Consider the following 26,286-nt stretch of genomic DNA (forward strand, 5'->3'; position numbering starts at 1 on the left):
TCGTTTAAAGTAAAAGTTTACGCACGCACGCACTCACGACGGACAATCTGTGACGACATAAGCTCCATGGCCTTCGGCCAGTGGAGCTAAAAACCTGTTCATATGATCCAAGTCCTGCCTGGAAATTACGTCAAATATACATGTAGTTTCATATCAGAGGATGCAATTTATCCAATAGCAAGTTCTTACAAAATTTCATTGCAGTGGATTTTCTTTGCAAATCACAATCAAATTGTTGAAGGTCAGTTCCTGTTTTGGTTTTGTTTACTGTATATCATCAGATAAACCAGTTTTAACTCAACAAATATTTTTCATCCAACATGTTTAAGCTTTACTCGACGTTTTTAAGCATATGTAAAAACTTAATTCATTATATTTCAATTCATGGAGAAATTTCCCAGTCAATGAGTGAACTGATGAGTGAACTAATATCCAGTTGCTGATCAAATATTATGCATGCTCAGTTGCTGTTGACATCTCTTTCATGAAACATGTATTGAATCTGCTAATTTGCCAGTTTTAAAAGTTTGTTTTTTAAAAAAAAAACAGTAATGGGGGGTACTACCTTGCACTGTAATAAAAGATAACAAAAGACAGTTTTTATCTTTTTATTTTTTGCTCATTTTATAAATTTAGCTGCATTTTGCAGAACTTATGGGAATTTGAACAATGAATCTTGGAGTGAAAGTAACTTTGAATCATAGAAAAACAGCATAAATAAATACCGAAATAAACAATGGTGAATTTTGTTGATGAACATGAATTAACAGATAGTTATTAAACAATGAACATTTAATTTACAAACAGTAAATAAAATAGGTTGACTAACACTAAAATGACGCTCACTGTATGACAACGTAGTTAACATTTACACTTAAAATTAATTTTACCATTAATTTACAACAGCAGTTTGCATATACATAAGTAAAATTTATTAATATGTAAAACAACTTAAGTTAATATAATGGAAACTCTTGTTTGCATCTAAAAATACTTAAAATCTGAATGCAACTAAATGGGAAGTTAACTGTCAATATATTCTTTTCATCCTGTCATATGTGACCACAGTCAAAAGGGTTTCCAAGATTCTTATCCTAATTATGCTTACATGTTGTTTCAACTGTCATTAAGCTATACCATGTATTCTGTCGTCAGATTTGATTTGATCATATGGCTATTAGAAATAGTATCACATTACTAAAATGGCAGCAAAATGCAAAACTGTTTGACATGGACCAATAAATGATTCACATGTATTTTGCAGACTGACTTTGCAAGGTATGTGATAGTAAAAGAATATTTTTGCTAAATATCACAGTTTCACGTTTATAAAGTATAACTTGAATGATTACAGAATGATGTATAACTATAAAATGCATGTTTAGGATGGTTTTTACACTGAGAAATGATTATGACCTGATCTGATAGTCTTTGGAAGAAACATATATCTGTACATATATTTCATATATGTCATATTGGTTTTAAACATGCTACCCTTCACTCCATAAGTTCTACTTGAACTCAACATGTGGTTTTCTATTGTCTTCTGCTTCTCTAAGCAACATACTTTTACGTTTCAATTAACAACATTCAGATTTAATTATTTCAAAGTATACGATATGAAACAATTAGTTTATTTTATTCTTCCATCCTGTTCCGACCCTGATATTTCTTAATTGCTGCTTGGACTCAAGTATTATGCCGTATCACACAAACCTCGGCCATTCCTTGCCATCTCATATGCACTTTATTTTCCACTTTTCAACAAAGAACAATAGTGCACCAATCAATCAAGTGGTAAAATCTGGCAGTTAAAACTGAACTCTTATCACACTTTTGATTTAAAAATTCCTAGAATGAACACTTTCCAAATTTCAACCACATGGGTCATAGTCACTATCATCATCATCATCAGAGTCTGAACCATATTTTTTCCGTTTCTTTTTCTTCTTCTTGTGTGAAGAATGTGATGATGATGTTGATGATCTGTGATGTGATCTGGATGATGAATGGTGTGAAGAATGGTGTGAAGAATTGTGAGATGTATGGCTGTGAATGGCTGGGCTGTTATTATGGGCTGACTCCTGGAGCTGAGAAGCCCCAGGTAAGCGTATAGTCCGTACAAGAGAGCCCTTTTTGCGATCCTTTTCTTTCGCTACAGGTGTCTGTAGTTTAGCTGTTGATATGATCATAGTTGGAATTCTTGGTTTGGGAGTTTCCTGAAGAAAAAGGAAAATCTTAAGCTTATGTATAACCATGAAACCTAGCAATTTAAAGAATGAATACTTGCAGGTTTAAGACAAAAGTTTGAAATGCAATCATTGCAATTCCATTTAAGGATTATAGATAATCACATGATATTTGGATATTTACCTCGGGAGATTCTTTATTGAGGTTGACCGATTCCGCGTCACCATCTCGGTCAACCATAACCACATCATTGCTTGCCTCTCCGTCCACATGGTTGGAATTTACGAGCGAGTTATCTCCCCCTCCGACCTCCATCTTTCGTTTGCTTTCCTCAAGTTTCTGTTTTATGGTGTATAAGGTTTGTGGGGACTGGCGACCGGTGTTTTCATCGCTGTCATCATCGTCAGGTGGGTCCACACTCAACATGAGATCCTTAAACTGAAATTGTCAAGTTGTACAAAATCAATACCAAAAAGTTCCGAATGTTGTGGAATTATTTATGTGTACTTATTCCAACTAGCATTTTAAAAAGCTATGATCAACCTCAATAAACTATTGGACATAATGTCATGAAGATAACAGATGTGCAGTTTAGAAAATATATACTTATGTTTCAGTGTTAGCAACGTTTGATTTATTCATTTTATATAAATCAAAATGACAGCCTCTTAAAACTCTAGTTAGAAGTTGCATGCAGGAATTATAAACAGACAAAGAAATTATTCCTCAGTTTTTGCTTTTCTGAACTTACATTGAGGTAATCTTCTACCAGTTTATCACATTCCTCTTTATACGACCTGTCAGTGTTGGTGATTTTGTCACGTATCACATTCAACACTGACTCAGGGTTAAACTTGACCAGGGCCTTCCTCTGCAGGGGCTTATCATACACCTTCACAGCTTCCGTTGGAGAGTAGTTCTGGATTTTACTGCAACATACATGTATATTAAATATGAAGGTCAACTCTGCAAAACATAATAAACATGAATAACGATTTTCCTTGAACCTAAAGTCACTTTTGATACCGTTTCAGAAGCATTAATACCGGTATATGTATTGAAATAGTCTCTATAAAATGAGAATTGATTTTATTACCTACTGTCAAACTGAATTCAACATGCATATACCATCAAATAAAAAAGACGGAGCCCATTTTCTTGTTTATTAAGAAAACCATCCATCTAGGACTACAAACCTGTCAGTGAATCCGTACATGTCCTTGAGGTGCTGCTTCAAGTATAAAAGGAGAACACAGCCCTGGGCAATCCACAGAATATCCTTCAATGGGGATATGTCCTCTGGTAGGCGGCCTGAATGGGAAACATAAGATTTATGTAACAATTGTCTCGCTTATGGAAAGATGAAACTAATCTTCTATGGGATTGTGTTGGCAAGTTTTTCAACTGTTAACAGATAAAATTAGCAAATTGTCTTTGTCGATAAGTTAAACAAAGCATGATCCCAATAGTTACTATCATTCCTTGCTTCAACACTTTCAAATGCTAAATTCATTTGCAAAGCAGAAGAATAAGTGCTAGATATTTCATATATCAGCCAATTGTTTTGAAATTTATTCTGAAACAGTTTAACATTAAGGCCTGATATTATAACTTATCGAACAGTATATCATTAACCTTAATATAAATGTTATTGATAAAATTCATAATTTGTTTTCTTGAACTTGTTAACAAATATCATTTCAAGGAATACAAGTATCTGGTGTTATGTTAACTACCAAAATACTTACCTAGCATTGTTTTCATGTCATCATCATCATCGTCGTAGAAATGATGATGATGTCGGCCATCATTCGGTAGTCCGTTTTCTGTACCATGTGGATGGGACAATAACTGTAATAATATATGTCAACTCATGATGGAAACTAAACACTCAACCATCAATAGCTAGCATATTTTGATCATTTAAAGAATTGAAGCTGTCATTAAATGTGTTCACAAAATCATTTTTATGTAATCATCTAAAAAAAAAAAACACGACAAAAAACAAAACAAAAAACAAAACAAAAAACTTGTATAATGATCACATACTGTATACAAGAGAAACCAAGAAACACAAGTAGAAGCTGAACATGAAATAAATGAACACAATAAGCAATATAGACTCAACACAAACGTAAGTAACATTGAACAAGAAAAAGTAAACAAGTTCTATGCCAGTGGACATACCCCGGTATATAACAGTCAAGTAATTATATTTGATTAAATAATGGTCGCCATTTACGAATATGACACTTACATGTATAACAAGTGCACGATCAATTTGAAATGTTGGCATTTTATTAACTGCCTAAGCCTTGGTGGGGACTTAATTCCACTGGTGCGATTAACTCAACAAAATACCTTTTCAGAAATTGTCCTTGTGTTTGAGCGTGTGTTTCTTTTTGGAGGTTTAGACTCTGTTTGAGTTTTATTTATTTCCTATGCCACAAATGAGGAAACGTCATTAAATTTGATATGAAATCAGACTTAACTGATTTCAATGCAGTATTTAAGTTACAAATAAAAGCAGGCATTTCGCCAAATATATACAAGTAGAGATATTTGGCAATTACTTTCAAAACAGGAAAAAAGAGCAGCTTTGCATTCAAAATGTACCAAATTCTTGATATACATATCTATGCAAGAGTTAAAGGCGAATGAACTTCAAAAAGTAAGTGTAATACCGTTTTAGGACCTTTTCCATCTGCATATAACAGCCTCTACAAGGTAAAACAGTATGTCAAGCAACCATAAACATAAAAATATCAAATATGTTGACCCTAAAAAACTGAAATTTTCTTTAACCAATCATTGCCTTACGTTTCCCAACAAATATGATACAGGCGCTTTTATCTTTATTTGAATTTTGTCATCATATCATATCTCTTACCTTGTTTTCTTCTTTAAAAAAGAAAGATAAATAACTCTTTCACATTGTTGTTGCCCCTACTGCGCAGAACTGTAGTACAGTTAATAAATCAATGCGCATAGAGAAAATAACTTATACCTGTTTCACAGTTACTTATTTCCATTATTATGTTCTTTTAAGAAAAAACATTTGTATGATTGAAGAACATTTCAGTTTTTGACATTGTGACATTGTTCATACATTCATGCATATTGACAAAGCCTTCACAATATTTACGAAGCCTTCACATTGAATCATGCTCTGAAATAATCACATTAAAACATGCAGTATTCTAAGACTGACATAAGTCATGCAAGTATAGTTCCTTTTGTAGACATTCTTAAACCTTGTTCTCCCCCTGATATATGACCAGTTGCCTTGAGATCATATGACCAGTTGTCTATTTGTTTAGAAACTTTAAAGAAAAAAGAATCTTTCATAAAAACAATTCTAAAAGGAGCCATCTCAAACATTTTGCAGATCAATGGTGATTCTTCAACTGGAAAAAATACACTGTTATTTACAGAAAAGGGGACAGGCTTGAAATGTCAAACATTTCTCCTAGGACCCCTACCCAACAACAATTGCACCACTTGGCCACATACCTCTCTGAATGACTGTAGGAGGTTGGATCCGGAGACTGAGACGAGGATGTCGATATGGTGGATGATAAAGAGAGGTTCATCCTGGGTCTGGTACAAGAAGAAAGCCAGGTTGTCTGCTATGTATAACTGCTCTTGAAGACTGATTCTCTGTTGAGAGGACAATGGTTGTTTGTTGGTACAAATGTAAATAAAATACAATAATCTGAATATTCTCAACCTTAAAAGCAATGAAAATTGTTTAAGACCAGGTCAGACAAATGCTCTATTGTTAAATAAACTTCATATTCCCTATGGCAGACATCATCCAATTTTAGGCTAGAGATATCACTGATGTAGAAACCTCGAGTCCCGACTCGATTTACCCCATTTATAACTTATTGTGAATCCCTGGGACCTGCATAATAATAATTCATCGAGTATCAACTGATCTATTGGGACCCTATTTGTCAACCGTGAGGGTCTTAGGAGTCACACCTGAAAATTGCTAGGGAAACCCTCATTGCCATTATCTACCATAAGTTGTGAAATAACTGCACAGTAAATCAGTGTGTATAGGACGCTATCATATAAAGCATGCAGGCAAAAAACATTAATAGAAAAATCAGGAGTAAATAAATAAATACCACTAACAATTTATATAGAACGCATTAAAAAAATGTCAAAATCGGCAGCCGCCATATTTCTTTTTACGAATTTTATTGAATCTTGAAAATGGCAAAGGTTATTAAATAGTACAACACATGTACAAAAAAGATAAAATACATTGAAATAACAGCACATTTATAGTTAATTTCAATACTGTATTAAGTAATCAATAAACAACAATATAAATCTGTCATCCCAATGTCGCTCTCCGCAAAGCCCTCAAATTATTTGTGGTCGCCGCAAATTGTATAAGAAACAGCTGTATATTGTACCCTTTTAAATGTTCTCAACAACTAATTAAAGTATCTAAAACATGTGGTATAATGGGACGAACAACACTGTCATTGCAATAGTTTGTACTATATTGGTAGTAAGGCAGCCGCTGTAAGGTAGATCTAGAGGGAGTTTTGCACACCTTCACACATCTACAGTGCTCAATGATGCTACTTCACAAGATGCATGTCTATTTGTTTTAATTACAGAATCATACTACGTAAAAATTATCGTACAATTTCGAAACATAACCCCTTTGATTTGTTGTTGTCTGCTGATGCTAACCATACCCGATTTTTCTACTGCCGTTATAACTATAATCAATCAATCAATGTGAGTCACATCCCTTTGAAGTGAAATGTAAACAAACATATTTCGGCTTCAATTGGACTTTGGAAAAAATTTGAAAAATCTTCAAAAGCCAAATACTGTTTATAAGCCCCTTTTATTTATAAGAAATCTGGGGGGGAAAAAGTGTGTCCTATACTCAATGATTTACCATAATTGTAATAAATGTAAATTTATGTACATCTTAAAAGCCATGGAAATATTTGGGACCCCTATGAAACTTACTGCAGAATCATCCAGAAGGTTGAGTAATGTCGTAAGTATAGCTCTGCGATGTGAGCGGTTAGTTCTCAGCACGTTGTAAAGGAATGCGTTAAGGCTGGAGCTGTTTGAAAGGGGATTATGGAGGCCTCTTACAATACTATCCCCACTTTCTCCCTGAAGTAGCTCCTGGAGGCGGAAACACATCTTTATCCCCTGAAGCGCCTTCATCTGCAACCAAATATCACACTTGACAATGCAAAATTTAATAAAAGACGGTTGATTATAAAAAGCAATAATACTTTTAACTTCATGTTGTTGTTTATTAAAATCAATTAAGAATAACATAATAAATGGTATATATATGCAATCACATCATGAAGATTTTGCACAGAAAAACTTCCTGTCATATTAATACAACTCCATTTTAAGAGATGTAAGACATTGTGACCCAAGAGATATAAGACATTGTGGCTACAATGTACAGGTATCAGTAGGCAACTTACATGGATAAAGCCGGGATATTTTTTCTCAATTTCTTGCAACTGTTGTTCTGCCTTGACTCGTATTGTAGCTTCTGAGTCAGTTGCCATGCTGATAAGATATGGAACACACTGAAAGAGAAAGACGTACTTCTTATCATGTGTATTATATGATTGGCCTTATAAATGAGTCTTGACTAAGGATCACATATTATAATTCCATAGAAATTTTATCACCTCTCGTACAAAGACGCAAATTAAAATCCTACTGCACACTTAACAAAAAATATGTTTTACTCAGTTGATTGCAGGTCAAGTAATAATTGAGCCAGTTACAGACATGCTACTTAAATTCCCATTGTCATTGAAATATGTAAAATTGATGTTGTTAACAATTTTGTAGCCAACAAAACAATACTGACACCAACACTATGGGATTACTTAGACCATTTTCCCTTAAAACAACAACAAACACCAGACAAGATCATATAAATTCAAAGGTGCCAAAGAGAGTGTGTACCTGTACTGGATGGATGAGGCCCTGCCGGAGGACAAGCTGTATGACGTTAAGGGCCTCAAGTCGAACCTGCGACTTGCTAATGAAAAATGCCTCCAGCACATCCTTCAGGTAAACCTGCATGATTGTACTGGCCATCCTGGAACACAAGAAACAGAGATCATGCAGTAGAAGTGATGAACTCTTATAACATCCTGTAGTACCTATTTAATGTCCATCCATCTAATGACCTTAATGTTTGCCATGGACCCATTGTTAATTGGTGTAAACTTTAATATGAGCTTTGGTCATTGTATGTTGTTAATATATGATATCAGTACATAAGTACCTCAGGGCTCGAATTTAAGCTCGCATACTCGCTAAATGCAAGTCATTTTTGCTGATAGCGACCTCATAAAAAATCTACTCTCTAAAATTCGAGAGTTCTATATTTCAAAACAAAATACCAGAGGACGAACGGTAATGAGTTCGCAAGGAATATAATGTCGCCAAGATGCATTACAACACATAACAGGTAAACATTAAACGCTTTTGTAAAACTGATCGGGTGTGCTGATTTGAGGACGTAGTACACAAATTCCAACACAGTGATCTCCCTTGACAAGCAGCGAAGTACAGCAAAGAGAAGAAACCATTGCTTGTGTGTATGATTCAATACTATTTCGTTTTTTCCTGAATGTTACACTGACATTGTCAGACAGAAGTTTTATTAAGACTAATTCAATAATGTGAAATGAAAAATTGTCTATTGTTCTATTGATTAAAAGAATTTTGTCATGGATTCTTACGAAGTAAGTTATGTTTGACACTTGTTCATTAAACATTTAACTAGAACTCACTTGTATTGACTTTTGTTACTTTATTATTCGGCATATAAAGCTTAATTACCAAATTTAATACTTTAGAAAAAAGCAAGTCACTGTTTGAAAAGTAAGTTGAAAATTTACCCACTTGCAAGAAATTGCAAGTAGGAAAAAAGTTTAAATTCGAGCCCTGTACCTAAATGCATTGTTGTAATTAATGGTAAATAAGTATTTACAACATAAACTGTAGTTGTTAAGCCTTTTCATGTAAATGCATCAGCTATGTCATCAACCTTTTAATGTTAAAAAGCTCCACATACCCTGATTGCACATCCCCCATTTCTTTTAAATCCTCCTCCTTTGCATGCTTCTTCCCTGAAAGAAAACAAATACCAACACACAATGTAGAATTACATTCAAACAGATTGTTTTACAACTTCCAACTTCTTAATTTCATTAGCTATGACATGCATGAGTCTACAAACAATGGCTATCAACTTACATTCTGCATCTGATTTGGCCATCCTTACTTCCTCTTCAAGCAAGTAGAGATACAAATTCTTTAACACCTGTAATAAATTACAAAATGATTCAAAACAATATGCCTACATTTAAACAATGTTTTATATAACTGCTATTTGACAGGTAATTTAATAAATTCATGCTCATCATGCAATAACATGTCATGTTTTTGTTTTTTTTTAAATAAAGTCGAACCCCGTTGGCTCTAACTTGCTTGGTTCGAATTCCTCGTTGGCTCGAACTTGATGTTATGGACCCATTTCAATATACTGAAGGTAAAAACTCCCGCTTGGCTTGATTTTTTCAATGCTCGAGGTATTTTTCGCCGGTCCCTAGAAGTTCAAGCCAATGGGGTTCGCATGTATCAACTTTTTCCACCTTAAATGCATTTTACGAAATATGAATCACTGGAACGGAATACTTTCTGAGTGATGTGATGCACTTACTTGGCACTTAAGTTTGAGACACGCATTGGCATCTGTGAGCTGTTCTGTGTACATAGTTTTGAGAGTCCTACCAAGCATGTATTCATAGTGCCGTACAGCCAAGAAACCTATAATGAAACAGAACTTATATTCATATGTTCTATAACTGGTATTGGTATCACATAGTGAAACATATTGTACAGTTAATAGATGATTCATAGTCATGGGAATAGAAGCATCTTGCTGTTCTTGCATTTCAAGAATTTAAACACAAGTTTTACAAAAGGCAATTTGAAGACACATCTGTACACTTAATTAAATTGTCATTACCAATAGCATTCAATGGTGGACTACTATGTCGCAAAATACACTGTAATTTATAACAAACATAAACAAAACCCAGTCCCTACCTAGCCCAGTGAGAGCCATGGCTTGCACACTCTCATCTATGTGGGTGGTGAAGTATACTAACACATCAAAGATCTTTTCCTTTAATGATATCTGGAAAAAAGTATGTAAATGTTTACGGTAACACCACTTTTCTCAAAAAAACTCAATCTTAAATTATTGTAATACTTATAAATAGAGTTACATCATTTAAGGGTTATTCGATCTTCTATTTCTTCTTTCAGAAATGAGCAGACCTGCATATATTAGACAGAGCAATGCAAACAGAAGCCAATGCTTTTTTTATTTGTAAGGGGCAATACTTAATACTTATTGTAGGGAGAGTGATTAATGAGCCTTGCTACAAATCTTTCGCAGTAAGTATAATAAATTTTATTTAAAAAGTATTTTATAGTTGTGACCAAGGTTTAGCACAAGCAAATTTGATCTATTTTTGTTGTGTTTTGAGAAGTTTGGGTTTCTTACTTCATCTTCCCCTCTGAGTTCGCTTGAATCAAAGTTGAAGTGTTTGCACATGAGACCAACAGTGAAGAGGGACCTGAGAAGAGTGGGTTTTCTGTTTGCTTGAATCGGGACGGTGGGGTTCTCCTGGTGAAACTGCTCATACTTCAACAGGTAACCTGCAATAACAAGGATGCACATGTAATGTATGTTGTTGTCAAGTATGACCTTCACTTTTACAGATCAAATGTCATAACTCTGGTAGTCAATGTGCTAGATATAGTATATATGGCTCAAAGCATCAATCTTGTATTGTTTCACGAAAATAGAATTTCTTCTTTTTAAAGCCTTATGGTTGACTACCAAACCTGTTCCTTATCGATTCTTATGCAATATGTCAAGTTCACACAACAGAAAAGTGAGCTAAATATTTATTCAGATACTTCAATTGTCAAAGACTACTACTTGTGCCCATTCCATGACTTTCAAAACAGCCGTGTGTGTTAATTAAAATGCCTCAGTGAAGTTCAAAGCTTTAGTTCAAGTTTCATAATTCTTTACTTACCAAAGAATTTCTGGAAGCAATCTTTCACCAAAGGGTAATTATGACTAACACTATTTACAACAGCACCTAAACAGCTAACACAGCTTTCTAGCACCTGTAAAAGAAATACAAGTACATGATTGATAAAGAAAGGCGAGTCATTTCAGTCAGAATACTCCCAAAAATTGTTTTCCATCATAAAGATATATTCAAATATACATGTAGACACATACAAATAGGGTTTAAAAATACAAGAGGGCCATGATGTTTATAGGTTAACAATGTTGACACTGGATGTCAGACATTGGACGATCATAATAGCTCACCTTGAGCACTTAGTGCTGTAAGTGCTCGGGTGAGCTAAAAAGATGGGCATAAAATAATGATATCAATTACAAGGTAAAGCATTGCTGATCAATATTCATTTTATTAACACTGAAAAACAAACATAAACATTTCCTATACCTACCATCATGCCATGATTAAGTATAAGTTTGATCATATCCTCCTCGACTTGGGCGAGGAAGTTTTCACTGGGGTGGTCCAATAGAGGAATAACCAGTTCCAATATCTTGGCCACATAGGAGAGCACATAGAAATCACCTTGATTCTGCAATATAGGAAGCAAGAACATTTCTGCATGAAGAATGCTTTTTGTAATACTGCTTTACATGAACATGTTTGTCACTTGATAGAAAATAATTGAAAGATTTGACCAGAAGTTCTTTCTTGGTCCAGAAATCAGTTTGGGGCTGGTATTGTTTTCATAGATCTTTTGCGATATCTTTTTGCTTCATAAGACAATGGTTACTGGATGCATGCTTTACCGCATTTGTGATTTTTCTATTAAAAGATGAATATATTTGTATCTTTTAGCCTGTTAATATATTTGTATCTGTTAGCCTATTTAAATTGATTTACTCCTTTTATCTATAACACACATGAAACGTCATATACAATCTTTGTTTTTTTGCAAATACAATTTTGTCTTGGTTTCATCTGGCATGCCAGGGAAATACTTACGCTGCATTTAATGTTGAGATATGGCTGGAGGGTCTGTGCATGTTCCAACATGAGATCAGGCTTAATTTTTGTAAACAGGTACAGGGTCAGTAAGCAGCCTGTAAGCCTCTGGCTGCACTTCCCGTCTGAAAACCACAAACACATGTACATCTTGTTGAACAGTTTTATAGATTCTCTCTGCATTCAAGACTACATGTAGCATTTGGATTCTTGAACAAAATAGTACATGTCATTAGCAGTCAATACCATTTTAGCTACTTTGAACCATTGTTTCTGCATTACATCCACAATATATTAGTGTGATCGACCACACATTTTTTACATTTGTACATTAACGTGGCTATAGCTTCTCAACAGTATCTTTTATATCATTTTCCATAAATTTTGTTTATTGAACAATACAAGCACTTACCAATACTGGTTTCTTCCAATCTGAGCACATTTTCCACCAGACAGTTGACAATCTGTTTACATGATGTCAACGCTGACTTGTTATAATTGCCATGCTCATCTTTCTTCAACAACTAGAATAAACAGCAATACATTTACAGTACATGTTGTTTTTTTTTCATGAAAATATATAGTCATATGAATCAATGAAGAACTTTGAATACCTAGTAAGGGGTCGACTAGTAAACTTGAACTCATGAGACATATTTACACTATATTTTTCTTGGCTAAGACAAAACCCTGTGATAGGTTTCATAGTCATCACTCAAAATCCTGTGTTGCAATGTTCCGGCCATTCAGGTTATTCCAACACATTTCCAATAGCAATTTCTTTAAAAACATGCCGCTTTCTGAAATTTTACATGTTTCTCCTGAAACATTCATCCCCAATTCAAATATAACCCATTTTTTTTAAGGACAAGTTTTTATTCTATAAATGCTTTAAAATAACATGATTTTTAATCTTACATTATCCAGCAGCTGTTCAATAAACTCAAAGCCAGTGTCTTTGCTTGCTGCAACAACATCTGTGATGTTGACTACTCGCTGTATGAGCTTGGCCGAGTCCTTGTCCCGGGCACTGAGGGGCGTAAACCACATCGTTTGGAAAACCTCGTTCACCAGTTTCTTTAAGGAATAAATAAAACTACCATCAAACACAAGATACTTACATGAGAACTATGTATCGTCATGTTCATTTTTTTAAAATTTTATTTTGAAACTAACCTAATCATTATTTAAACCAACAACTTTCTTAACAAGATATTTTCAAAATATGCATAAATTTACAGTACACAACCAAATAAATGTACAAATGCATATTATCAACTGCAACTGCTTACTTTCATTAATTTTCAATATCTACTCATGTGTCCCAAATTCTTTTTAACAACATTCATAGAGAACATTATGTCACTTTAGTGCAATAACTCAACAACTGCATATAGAAATGGAAGCAGATATTGAGTTCTTGCACTAAGAAGATTTAGCTTTCAAAGCTCAATTTTTTCATCAATTTAACAAACCTTGATTCCATCCTCGTCATTGACTCTACGAATCATCTTGACACACATATCAGGAATTTTCGGGAAGTCTGGTTGTACAGCGAAGATTTCTCGGAAAATCTTGATCACACGTTTTCTGACACTGATACCTGTGTCCTGAAATATAGCAAGACATCACATAACAAACAATATTACACTAAACATGAAGTTGTCTCAAATTATTTTTTTGTCTTTTTCAAGTTGAACAGACACTAGAAATATAATTTGTATTTGTAAACAATCTGATTAAAATTGGCTCATTTAAATCCTTTCTAAACTATCCGTTTTTACATACCAAATCAACACAAAATCATATCGACTCCAAATGGTTTAACTTTCACAAAGCACAATTTACAAGCACAATCACTAAGACACTTACCAGGATTCTCTCTGAGAGCATGTGATAGTACTGTGGTATGAGTTCGGGCCGAACCAGGATGAATTTACCCACAAGTTCAATGGCAGCTTCTCTCACAGCTGTTGAGGGGTCCAGAAACCGACCATGTACCCCTCGCTCCATGTCAGGCTAAAATACATTTAGTTAAACTCTGATAATAGTTTTTATAAAATAAACTAGCAAATACGATAAAACACTTGTTTGCAAAAAAAGGTGGAAGGAAAAAATTATCTTCAGAGAGATTAAGCCGCACAAGATAACAAGACCCATAATCCCAATCCTGAACATTTTGTAAGTGGCCAAAAACCGGGTCAAGTGGCTTGGACTCCTGTTTAAATTGTTTCCAAAGCCATTTATGTCCTTTTCAAGATACTTTTAACTATGTTTAACACAATTGCCCAAAAAACACCAACCTAACAAATGTGTAATTGTCTGAAATTTTAAGCTCTAAATCTTGATTTCAGGTTAAGTAATGAACTATATCACCCCTGCGTAAGATTACAAGAGTCATTGATTGTTATCTTTGTTACAACTTTTAATTGTTATACAGTTTTACACAGCACGTTAGATAACAAGCTTTACTACATTAGAGCAACAAATCTTCACCTACCCTTGCTAAGACCCCAGGGTCTGCCTCTACAATGGAGGTGAGGCATTTCATGGCCTTGGTACGCACAGCCACAGTGTTCTCTGCTAGCACCTTGAGGATCTGGCCCAAGTAAATGTCAAAACTCTGAGCAAATGGACGCTTGGATGACAGGTATCGAGCCACCAGGCATGCACTGTCGTAGTCCAGCTTGCTCGGTTCTGGTCTGAAATGGAACATATATTTGTTATATCAAGGCTGCCCTTTTTATTTTTTGTTTTAAATGTTACAATGTCTTCATTCCAAGGTAAATTAGTGATCCAAGACATTCGAGCAATTACTTAATTTTGTTATACCTTACTGTTTACATTAACTATACAGATAACTTCCAATGTACCATGTCATGTTGCTTACTTGAAAGATGAGTATGGTTTTAGGTTGGTGTCTATTTGTGAGAGGAGGAATTTTGTTATGGCCTCGGTGTTGGTGTCATTGTCTGTGATTTTCTCCTCATTTTCTGCTACAAAGTCTTCGTCGCCATGATGCTGTTTCTTCTCAGCTTCTTTGTTTGTATCCCGAAACCATTGGGCAATGTAAAACTGCCTTGCAAACTGGAAAAGTTTGAGACAATAACATGAAAATTGTTATCATCACAGATGGATTTCAGTACATCATGCAAAGGGTTTTAGCTAATTAGAATAATAGAAATTTGATGCACCCTCCCCTTTTTGATAGCAACTTGCTGCCACCATGGAAACCTTCTGCCTACTTGTTGTATGCCTTAGATTATCAAATAATTTGTTTAAAAGCTTTTTATATGCTTAGAAATACTTCCAAACTTTATATATCTGGCAGTTGAAAGCAAAACCTGCTTCAATCAAACATTTTTCTAATATTTTTTGTCACATTTCTTATAACTCAGTTATTCATATTTCAAAGCAATGTTCCCTTTTCAACCTGTCCCTTTTCTGCAGCACCCAGCTCTTTTTAAAACCTGGCTTAAACCCTACCCACATCATGATGTAAAATCAAATGGTTCATAAAATGATTATAAATATGAATTATCAATAAAATAAAACAATATCACACAGTCTGTTGAATTCTCTTTTTGTTCAAACATTCAATAATTCTGTAACAAGGAAATAAAAAACAAGAATTATGTGTAACTTACCAAATAAGCAGGTTCATCAACCCCATTGAATGCAAGGTAGTCCACCATGGCCTGTTGAAGACTTCTTGTCTCATCTGGGATGTCTGTTGACTCCTGTACAATTAAAATACAAAACACAAAATATAGTTGAATGTATAATCCGTTATGTCCATACTACTTTTGAATGGGGAAAAAGAACAGATAAGTAGTTACTGATAGCAAAGGCTTTAGTATCACATAGACATGGGGGCCGTTTCAATAAAGTATAAACGTCACAAATGGCAGCACATTGCTTGTGTTCTGTTAATAATTGTGGAAGCTGTTATAAACCATTTACTAGTGGGCTTGAAGAACTTTAAACAACAAAAATCTATAGTTTTTCAAAGATAACTTTCTTTTTAAGAACTTCTGAATGGGTCAATTTCGAAGACAAGAGGCTCAAGATGGCCTATGCTTTACTGGCATGGCTCTTTAGGTCCTTTTCAATCCTGAGCATGTATGTATGGGTAATAGGCAACATACTGATACTATACAAAGGCAAGGGAGAAAACCAACTGCACCCAGTCAATACAGGTCAGTCACTCTCATTATCCAACACAAAGACAAGGGAGTGAACAAGAAAAAGAAGACAACTATTGACTGAATGCAGGTTTTTTCCCTTAGACAATCACAAACCCAAAACTGAAAACTGAATGTTCTCAACTCGTACAAATCTGTTTAAATGCAGTTTAGTTCCTTAAAGAATTCTTAAAACTTATGATCTTAAAAGGAGCATGCAGTGATTATTTGTTTTAAATATACGAAGGTTAATTCACAATTTTTGGATTTGGTCTGGTCACTATTTTCACAAATTAAAGGGCAATGGCCCCAATCACAATAACATTGGGAAAAAACAACACTAGTATATCAATCATTCTTAATGGCAACAATGAATTTAAACATGGTGTCTCTACCCACCTCGGGTGTTCTCCGTCCGCCCCGAGTTGAACGTTTACTCACGTCCCCATCTTCCTCCCCCTCCTCCTCCTTCTCATTAACTTTACACACTATGTCGGCTATTATATCCGGGTTTAACTGACTAGATACTGCGTCTTTGCGCAAACGTGCTGACACTATACTTAAGTAGTCTAATGCTGCTGTCCGTAATGACATTTCTATAGATTTATTGCTGAATTGTTTCACTAATATTTTCCCTAACAAACTTAATAAGAGTTCTGATGCTGGCCACTCTGGCTTGTTCACTGTTGATAACAAGTCCTGCACAAAATTTTCAAACAATGGTCTGTAATCCTCTTCTCCTTTTATTGTACACCTGAAAAAAATAATTATGTCTAAACCTGGGGAAATAAAGAACAAAGATTCCATTTCTGAAAATTTAGATTAAGAGTATGAGGAATTCAGGTCCAAAGCAGGGTTTAGGGGCTTAGTTCCCTGTTGAAACTGTTTCCTCATCTGGATTTAAGGAGTAATCCTGAACTTGACAATACCTGCTTAACATGCACACAAATAATGACTGCACATGTAACATTGTGTCATATAGTATATAGTTGGATCAAATTTCCTAAATATACACATGTATACATACATATATGTACTTAAAGCATTTTAAAGGGTTTGTAATGCTTTCTTATTAACAGATCAACATCAGTTTGCATGTACAAATACCATTTCTTTCTAAAGCCAACCCTTTCTCGTTTGTTTCAAGTGTTAAAATTTTACCTACTTTTTAAGAAATACTGAGAGGAAGTTGTAGCCTGTGCGCATGGCCATTTCATATGAGGTAACTATCACAACATCAGGATCAGTCTGAAATACAAATACAGTAAAAACAAATTAGTCAATAGTCATGACATCCCATGACTCTTGGCCAAAACACAACAGGGAAAATTACACCAAATCAGAAGTGATTAAAAAGTGTTACACAGTCATTGATATCAGACTACTGGATGAACAAGCCCGAATTCTTATACTATTGCAGTCATCGAAATTAGACTCGAGGATGAACATCCCCGAATTCTTATATTATTGCGTGGAATGAAGATTTTAACAAGCGCTGCTATAAAAAATTCAGAATTTGAGCAAGCCCGGAAGACATTTTACTAGTGCAGGGCTTGCGGGCTTGTGTTAATTTCGACCACTGCTATTGTTTGTCATCAAATTATTTAACAAGCCCTGCTATAATTATAAAGTTCTGAATTTGAGCAAGCCCGGAAGACATTTTACAAGTGCAGCGTTTGCAGGCTTGTGGCAAATTTCGACCACTGGTAACATGCTTTATATCTTTTTATTAACATATGACGGTGAATCAAAGCAGGGTTATTCAATCTTTGACAATTTTGATACTTTTCCTCTGTATAGGTTTTTAAGCGAGTGGTTTGTGGTTTCAAAGACTGGCTGAACATGCTGGATCTACTTAATTTTGTTTACATTTTCACTGCATTCTTTGTACTTCTACATTGTATATCATCACGCTTTCTTATACCCAGTGGTTACATACAAAGAATAATATTTTCCTTATCAGAAACAAAACTTTTTCTATCATTGTTTAATGTTTAGGCCTAAAAAAAAAATATGTCTGTTTCCTGTAACATGCTGAAAAAAAGATGGGTCGGTAGGTAGGGATTTTTTTTTTTTTTTTTTTTTTTAAATGTCATAATGATCCAATATTCAAGTTTATTTCAGGTGAATTATTTTAATAAGAATTCAGTGTGATATATAGATTCAATCTTTCTGCCACTTATAAACTAAAACTGCTAGCTTGACAGCCATCAAAACATAAAATACATCATCATTGTAATAAATCAAGACTAAGTGATTTTTCACATCTATATACATGGGTGAAAGTTTGAATTTTTCAAAATACTGAAAATAGGGTGTTAACATAGGGAAATGCCATTTTCACAATACATTATAAAGGATAAATATTTTCCAAAATACTGAATTCAGTATCAATACTGAAAACTTTCACCCATGTATATATATAGGTGAAGCTTGACAAAGAAACAGCATTGTTTATCAGTTATTTTTAGCCATGGTACATGTATTTCAGTTGTAGAATGCATCCTGTTGAAGGGCAAGCCATGGGTTCGACTCCCAGTGGTGGCAACATTATGTGCAATTTTGAGCATTGTCAGTATGTTCACCAGGGAAGCAGTTCATCTTTAGACTTTGCAAATATAACCCAGTGAAAGAGTGAATCAAAGAACATTTAGACAATTTAATTTTGGCAAATGTTTTAAACAAAACTTTCAAAATGCATACATTTTCTAATAATAAAACATGATATTATTGCACAGACTATTTTAAGATAGACTGTGTAATAATATCAAGTTGTATTACAATTAAATGTACATGACAACTATTATAAAATAAAATGCTGTTACAACAAGAACAGGCAAGAATCTCCACAAAACATAATTTTATATAAATCAATACTTCGATTGATAAATGACTAGAATCAATGACTAAACCATTTAACTCTTAGAGGCTGTCAGAATTGTACAGATCTTTGGGACCAGTGTAGCCCCATGGTCTACGCTGTTCACTGCTTGGACACTTAAACCTTACCTGCTGACTCGACAGCGAACAGTGTAAAATAACAGATTGGACTGGAATATGTTTAAATAGCCTAAAATCAGTATCAAAAAAGCTTAGACTGACTAATAAAAAGTAATACCATTTTCTTTTTTAAACAGTAAAACAGCAAAACTAGTACACGTACAGTACCTTAAATAGTTTTCACAACTTATTTTTTTTTAACAATTTTCAGTGTTTTAAAAAGATCTGCTGTATTAGATCCACTGTTCATTCTGTAAAAATCTCAAGCACGATAATCAATGTAACTTTCAATAGAATACCCTGTTGTTTTTTTCCTTTTCTGGACTACGGGGGTTAAAACATTCCCAGAGTCAAAACTTGGTAAAATATGTTCTGACTCTGACGAACATATTATTTAGTTAATGCATCTTCGTTATGTAATCCAGTGCATCCTTGTCAAATTCCAATATGCACCAGCGATTGTTTAGTTGCAACGACATCTTTCTTACTTTAACTTTCACTTTCAGGTTTATCTTTTTTTCCGGAAGTAAACAAAAACATTTAACGTTCCTATTGCCAGTATTGCAACATCGTATTTTTCATAAATGGCAAAACCATAACAGTTTTGTTATAAAACCACGGACCTATAAACCAGGTCCGTGATAGAACCAAACTACAACACTGACAACGATCTACGTAGTTCTCCTTTCACTTTCATTAAAATTGACAGGAAGTTAGTGTGCTCCTGTTTTCCGTGCTTTTTAGACCATGTGGTATGAAAAATGTTTATTTTTCTGTTAACTCATTAAAAACTTATAAGAATATTTTTTAATTAACTGGAGAAATAATAAAAAAAAACTTAAAATAAATGAACAAAATATATCCTAGCATTGTTGTTTTTCAAAACCATTGCACTTAGCGAAAAAGTGGAAGGTATCCGTTAATTTGCATAATGGGCGGAGTCAATATTACGTCATTGAGTTTGAGTGCTGCTAATTGACAAGGTTACCGATCAGATTCCAGATCGATAATCACATGTCACTTCGGGTGTAAATTGCTCTTGCGGGTTAAACAAACATTCAGATCATGCATTGAGGCTCCTTTCAGATGATACCGACTCTCACACCGAAATATCCCGTGTCAAAACTGATGCATATTACAAATGGATGATGCGTTGATTTCGGGTCATTTACGATTCCTGTGCGTCAAAACCCGGGAGATCGGGTCAATTGAAAGCCCTGCAGTTTAATGTCACAGCCATTAAGGTTTTTGCCATTGTTTCAACTTGCCAAACCGAAAACGTTTGTAACTATGCAACGATTCGGACACTACCAAAATATTTAAATTATCGTTGTCATCATAGGCCAGAGATCGCTAAAAATCTGACTTTTCGAATTTTGGGGCATAAAAAAATTGCGGTCGGCGGTAAAAAATTACGGTCGGTCGGGTTACAGGAAACAGACATATTTTTTTTTTAGACCTTAGAACACGAGTGAAACTTTCTTCCAATATATGGTGTTGGGAGTTGTGAAACACTAGAAATCAGTTTTATTTTGCATACATATTGGTCAATTGACTATACAAAATGTAAGAAATTATAAGTGGTTTCTGGCCTACAAAAAAAAATCCATTTATGTATACATACATTTTCTATCAACATACAGTAATTTAACCAAACTATTTCTTACAGGGTCACCAGAACGTCGCTTGTTCTTGCTGCTATGTTTTCCATCTTTGCGACTTGAGGTTGACATCCGGGAATCCTCCGGGTCATCCGCCTCCCCCTGGGTGTCTTCGGTCTGGGGCTGGGGCAAGCTGACAACACATTGGATCAATTGTAGGGCCAGCGCTGTCACCATCTGTATGTGGTCATCCGCATTTAACCTGGGTTGGGCAGATGTTTGAAAGAAATTTATATTAATCATTTCAGACTGAAAGTAACATCTGATATTCTTGGCAAGTAAAATCATGGTTGTTCTTATCACAAAATTTGAACATCTTGTTCAATGTCCAACACAGAACCAAGTCTCTAAATTGAGTGATAGTGTTTTGGACAAAATATTACTTCAGTTTGCTGAAAAAGAGAACATAATCAGTTAGTGCATTGTAAGCCATCCAAACATATGAAAATCCCTAGTCCTGTAAATTTGTCATTGTTGTGTTAAAATTAATGACTAATGCAAGTTCATGCATTACTGATAAAAAATGATTCTGTCACATCAAAAAATAACTTGCAGATAAACATCTAACCTGTAACTTCTGAGATTGCGTTTACTGGAGGGCAGGCGGGCAAGACTGGAGAAGATGTCCTCCAGGATTAGCTGTCGATGCTTGTCATAGTGGGCAAACACCTGCACATAACAACAATGTTTATCCAGTTAGAAACATGATTTGATATTTTACATTCTAATATACATATATTTACTACATTTGATCTTATTTCCCTAGTCATATCTTAGAGTAGAACATAAATAGACATCAAAGGCAGTCCATTTCATCTTCAACACGTAAGAGTAGAAAATTATCAAAAATAACTTACTGTTGTGACCAGCTTCATTGCATTTAGCTGCAGTTCACTGATGTTCTCCACAAAGAATGGAGCAACACCAAGACTGGACATCTGTAAATACAAACAGATTATTCAAATCCCAATGAATGTTCAAAACGTTTTGTAAAATTCAATAAACATCACAGTCACTGAATGTTTAAACTGTTCTTCAAATTAAGATAGAAACGGTAACAAAACTGAGTGAGCGGCATTTATATGCCATTTTTATTTTTTCTTGATTTTTCTGTGGTACACACATTTTTTTGCTTCCTGAACAATAAACACATTGAAGTCGGGTTTCTATAACTTCTGGAAATATCAAATGCAAAATGACTAGTCTATTCATGGTGTAACAAGTCTGAGATATGAGTGTTATGATATATCTGACCTGTAAGATGATGGTATCTGTGAGTTCCTGGATTTCCACCAGCTCTGCAAGGTTGCCAACCAGGTCAGTTAATTTGTTGTACAGGGATATGGTAGACTTGTGTTTAACCTGGTGGGCTCGTGACCGCTTCATCTTTAGGCTGCCTTGGTAACCGTCTGTTACAATAAAAGGTTTAATTTAATCATGTTTTATTGCATGACGACTGCAATGACTGTGAAATTGATATCCTTGACAAATAAATCAACAATTCTTTACCTTTATCTTTAGGGTTGGTTCTGTACACAGGATCAAACTCTGGATATATGGTATTGGATAGCTGAAATTTGCTGAACATGACGATCCTGTCTATCACATCCTCAATAAACACCTGCTTTGGCATCTTTGGGGAAGTGATGATGTAGATTGCCGTGAGAGCAGCATCTATTGAGCGTCCGACCCGCTCCATTGCAATCTCTCGCCACAACTTCTGACCCTCCTCGTCCTCATCATCATTGTCCTGGGATTAAATCAACTTCATAAGACATCTCTTGTTACGACTCAAGTTGTAAATATAAAACAATCATAACCGTGACAAAAATTAAACTGTATTTGACATTTAGCTTTGAATTCTTGTAGCTTCATTAAGGGACTTGGTATACTCATAACAATATGTTTCGTCACTAGTAACACAACTACCAAGTTTCAAGCAAACATCTTACTGATTTTAAGTTTAGTTATGACCAAACACTATGATAATAGTATGATTTTACTAAATGCAACGAGAAACGAAAGCCCAGGTGGAAAATTTCATCACCCCATTAACATACCCCTAAGGTATCATGACTCTAGGTAAAATAGTTACCCATTTTAAGGGGCAGGGTGATACGAAAAGGGGCATGAGCCCCCACAAAAAAAGGACTAGTTGTTTTTACAAAAAAATCCCTAATTATTTTTAAAACCGGCTAGGGGTTGTGCCCTGACCTGGAAAGGTCATGTCTAAGATCTTCAGGTTAACTGATATAATGATGCCTCTAAAAATACCTGATTGGGGATTAATTTTGTTCCATCCCTGATGTTCCATTGCAGGATGGTGAGCAGTTTTACCAGCGTATTGGCTGGCACTTGGTTCAGGACTCCCATAGACTTCAGTTTTGCTGTTTCACTGGTTAACTCTGCTAGAATGTGCCTACTGATGAGAGATTCTGGGGGACATTCAACTTCCTCATCATCTGAAAAAAGAATAAGCATACATTTTTTGAGAAAAATCATCATTAAAAAAAGACATCACAGGATGTGGTAAGGGCCTTGAATTATACAATCTATGACAAAAGGATCAATATGAAAGTTTGTTAAAAGTCAAGTCAAGTGACTATGCAAATAGGCACCAATTTCATCAAAAAATGTTTCTCACAGATTATGAGCATTTTAACCTATTTATCTATATGACTTTATACCATGTTTAGAAGTATGTGAGTTTATGATTGGGCACGATGCACAACTTTACATTGCCATCTGTTACAAGCAAAAGTAATGCCAATACAGTTAAAACCAAGTTACATAAGGTCAAAACATAATAAATATGTTTAGGGGTGGGGGGATTACAGATTACAATGAACACATATTGCCATCAATGACTCTGTCAACATCATCATCAATTTATGTTTCATTCAAAACTTTTCAAGCTCTTATGAAAAGTAAATTCATTTGCTGATAAATGTCATGCCAATAAAGGTGATGAACTGGGAACAATGGGCAACAATAAAGGTTCTTGAAACGCTCAGGATTTCTACCAATAATTGCTTTTATGTATTCATTCAACTGTCATTTACTTCTTTCATATATTTATAAAGTGCAAGAACAAAAGACCAGGGCTTCTAAAAGTTTTGAACCTCATTCGGTCTGAGCCCAGCGTCATCGAGCTCCCTCCACCAAAAAAAATCCCCCCGTCCCAAGAAAGGCCAGAACTTCCAAAACCAAGTTATAGAAATGATCAAAGAATTATGTCACACATTTTCGCGATGTGTATACTGTCAATACTTATTCATGACAAGGTGATTCATAAGCAGTGCTTTAGAGCCATCATAGCTAATTTAGCTAGTAATTAATACAAAATTCAATTTAGCAAGTAATTAATACAAATTTAATTTTAAATGAGATTTTCATCAATTTCTGCAGCGTTCCTTACAATGAACGCTGCGAACGTAATTTGTTGCAGCTGACGGATGTCCGATCAAAAAAGGGAAACTGTTTCTGCTTATGCTACTACAGTGGATCTGAATTTTACTGAAAAACTTTAATAAACAGATATATCTTTATGCATAATCAGGTCTTGTAAGTTATATATCAAGAACGATTTTTTCATTACATTTCTTAAAAAATGACATAAGCGGTGATCTCAGCTCTCAAGACTCTGTAGCTTATCAAAGCGTGTCGCTGTTAATATCCTAAGTTAATTACTTCAGAATTACAATGACAATTTTATATATAATATAATGATAATGGAATTTCCGTAGCAAAAGTGTGAAAATTGTTTCCATGTGAAAAAGCTGGCTCATCTGACATCACTTCGATGTAATGAAAACAGCAAAGTCAATTAACAAATATGATTATCTCCCTCAAGGATGTCCCCTAGCTTCAATAGGATGTCCCCAAGTAGTTAAGGATGGGGTATGACAAACACTCTTTGGGTATTACCATTTCTACAATTTTTTGGACCGAAATTGAAAACAACAACAATTTTCCGACCAATTTTCTGTCACTGATATAGGTCCGGTAAATTGTCAGTTTTTAGAAGCCCTGCAAGGGAGGTAATTTGGTAACTGTATAACACACAATCTCACAATATGATGTGTTGATGCTTCATGTTTTTTTAAAATTTCTTCCAGTTTGTTTAGTGTAAGGATAACAAGAGCTGCCATATAAAGGGAAAGAAGTTCCAAGAAATGACATCCATTTCAATTGAATATGCAATAACTAATATGTCTACATTCAAGAACAGTGAACATAAAGAAGAAGCATATGCCAGACTCCATGATGGTAACCCTTAAGTGTGTGAGTTATGTAGTAAGAGGTAGGGATGTAGGTCTTGCGCGAGACACATTGTCTTTATGCACTGAACAGATGCACCAAGAAGTTTTAAAATCCCTCCCTGCATGACAAGAGTTACCAACAGGACATGACCAATCATACTCTATCCATGTGCATATATGCAAAATTCCATTATGATTAAACTCATCAAGGTTTGTCCTTTGAGGTAGGGTCTTGATTGCGCCTCATAGCCTTTATGTACTAAACAAATATGCAAATTAATTTTAAAATTACTCCCAGCATGACAAAGTAACAGCCTGGACACAGTTACATAAACTATGTGCATGAAGGCAGCATTCTGTAATGATAAACCTGTAATTGTGATCTAGACCTCAGATAGTGTTTTAGCCAGGAATTAAAAAGGGCAGGGTGGGCCAAAAAAAGGGCAGGGTGGGCTAAAATAGGGGCATGGTGCTTTCTTAAATGGGAAAACAATGCGCACAATATTAGCTTTGTATTGTTGTAAAACAACCATGTACCTTATCAAAGTACATGCATGTTCATGCACACATTGTAGTAATATCTCTACAGAATACTCTTAATTCTTTTTTCTTGTTCATTTTCACTTCAGACACTTTCTTTACCATCTCGGGTTGTTGTCACCAGGGCTCTCACAAGGCTGATTTTTTTGGGGAAGTCACTTCTCCCACCAGTCAAATTAGGGAGAAGTGGGGAGACTTTAAGGAGACGAAATACTTATCTTTAAACCTGAGATAAATATTGTGCCATGCCACAAAACTTTAAATTCACATTTACTTTGATTGCTTTTACTAGATGGAATGTTAA

At 34.8% G+C, this 26,286-nt stretch overlaps 2 protein-coding genes across 3 annotated transcripts in view; one reads left to right on the plus strand and one right to left on the minus strand.

The window, feature by feature from the left end:
• LOC128212961 (sterol carrier protein 2-like) overlaps nt 1-26,286 on the plus strand; it is a 55,030-nt gene that overhangs the window by 401 nt on the left and 28,343 nt on the right. The gene's annotated exons all lie outside the window — the stretch shown is intronic.
• The window catches only part of LOC128212960 (nipped-B-like protein A), a 34,883-nt gene continuing 9,191 nt past the window's right edge, over nt 595-26,286 (minus strand). For both annotated transcript variants that reach the window (XM_052918373.1, XM_052918372.1), the window contains 33 exons: nt 23,455-23,642; nt 22,690-22,930; nt 22,435-22,589; nt 22,038-22,118; nt 21,749-21,849; nt 21,187-21,382; nt 17,685-17,767; nt 16,919-17,273; nt 15,983-16,075; nt 15,226-15,422; nt 14,836-15,037; nt 14,208-14,354; nt 13,811-13,945; nt 13,254-13,412; nt 12,748-12,859; nt 12,336-12,460; nt 11,782-11,922; nt 11,334-11,427; nt 10,793-10,947; nt 10,330-10,420; nt 9,941-10,047; nt 9,475-9,541; nt 9,293-9,347; nt 8,173-8,308; nt 7,677-7,784; nt 7,195-7,401; nt 5,704-5,850; nt 4,875-4,910; nt 3,939-4,041; nt 3,387-3,501; nt 2,942-3,119; nt 2,374-2,628; nt 595-2,219 (listed from right to left, as the gene is read on the minus strand). In XM_052918373.1, coding sequence (XP_052774333.1) covers nt 1,875-2,219; nt 2,374-2,628; nt 2,942-3,119; nt 3,387-3,501; nt 3,939-4,041; nt 4,875-4,910; nt 5,704-5,850; nt 7,195-7,401; nt 7,677-7,784; nt 8,173-8,308; nt 9,293-9,347; nt 9,475-9,541; nt 9,941-10,047; nt 10,330-10,420; nt 10,793-10,947; nt 11,334-11,427; nt 11,782-11,922; nt 12,336-12,460; nt 12,748-12,859; nt 13,254-13,412; nt 13,811-13,945; nt 14,208-14,354; nt 14,836-15,037; nt 15,226-15,422; nt 15,983-16,075; nt 16,919-17,273; nt 17,685-17,767; nt 21,187-21,382; nt 21,749-21,849; nt 22,038-22,118; nt 22,435-22,589; nt 22,690-22,930; nt 23,455-23,642 — 4,910 coding nt within the window. In that variant the 3' untranslated portion in view covers nt 595-1,874. The remainder of the gene's footprint in view (nt 2,220-2,373; nt 2,629-2,941; nt 3,120-3,386; nt 3,502-3,938; nt 4,042-4,874; nt 4,911-5,703; nt 5,851-7,194; nt 7,402-7,676; nt 7,785-8,172; nt 8,309-9,292; nt 9,348-9,474; nt 9,542-9,940; nt 10,048-10,329; nt 10,421-10,792; nt 10,948-11,333; nt 11,428-11,781; nt 11,923-12,335; nt 12,461-12,747; nt 12,860-13,253; nt 13,413-13,810; nt 13,946-14,207; nt 14,355-14,835; nt 15,038-15,225; nt 15,423-15,982; nt 16,076-16,918; nt 17,274-17,684; nt 17,768-21,186; nt 21,383-21,748; nt 21,850-22,037; nt 22,119-22,434; nt 22,590-22,689; nt 22,931-23,454; nt 23,643-26,286) is intronic.

The sequence above is a fragment of the Mya arenaria genome, chromosome 13 (assembly GCF_026914265.1).
Source record: "Mya arenaria isolate MELC-2E11 chromosome 13, ASM2691426v1".
NCBI classification, from domain to species: Eukaryota; Metazoa; Mollusca; class Bivalvia; order Myida; family Myidae; genus Mya; species Mya arenaria.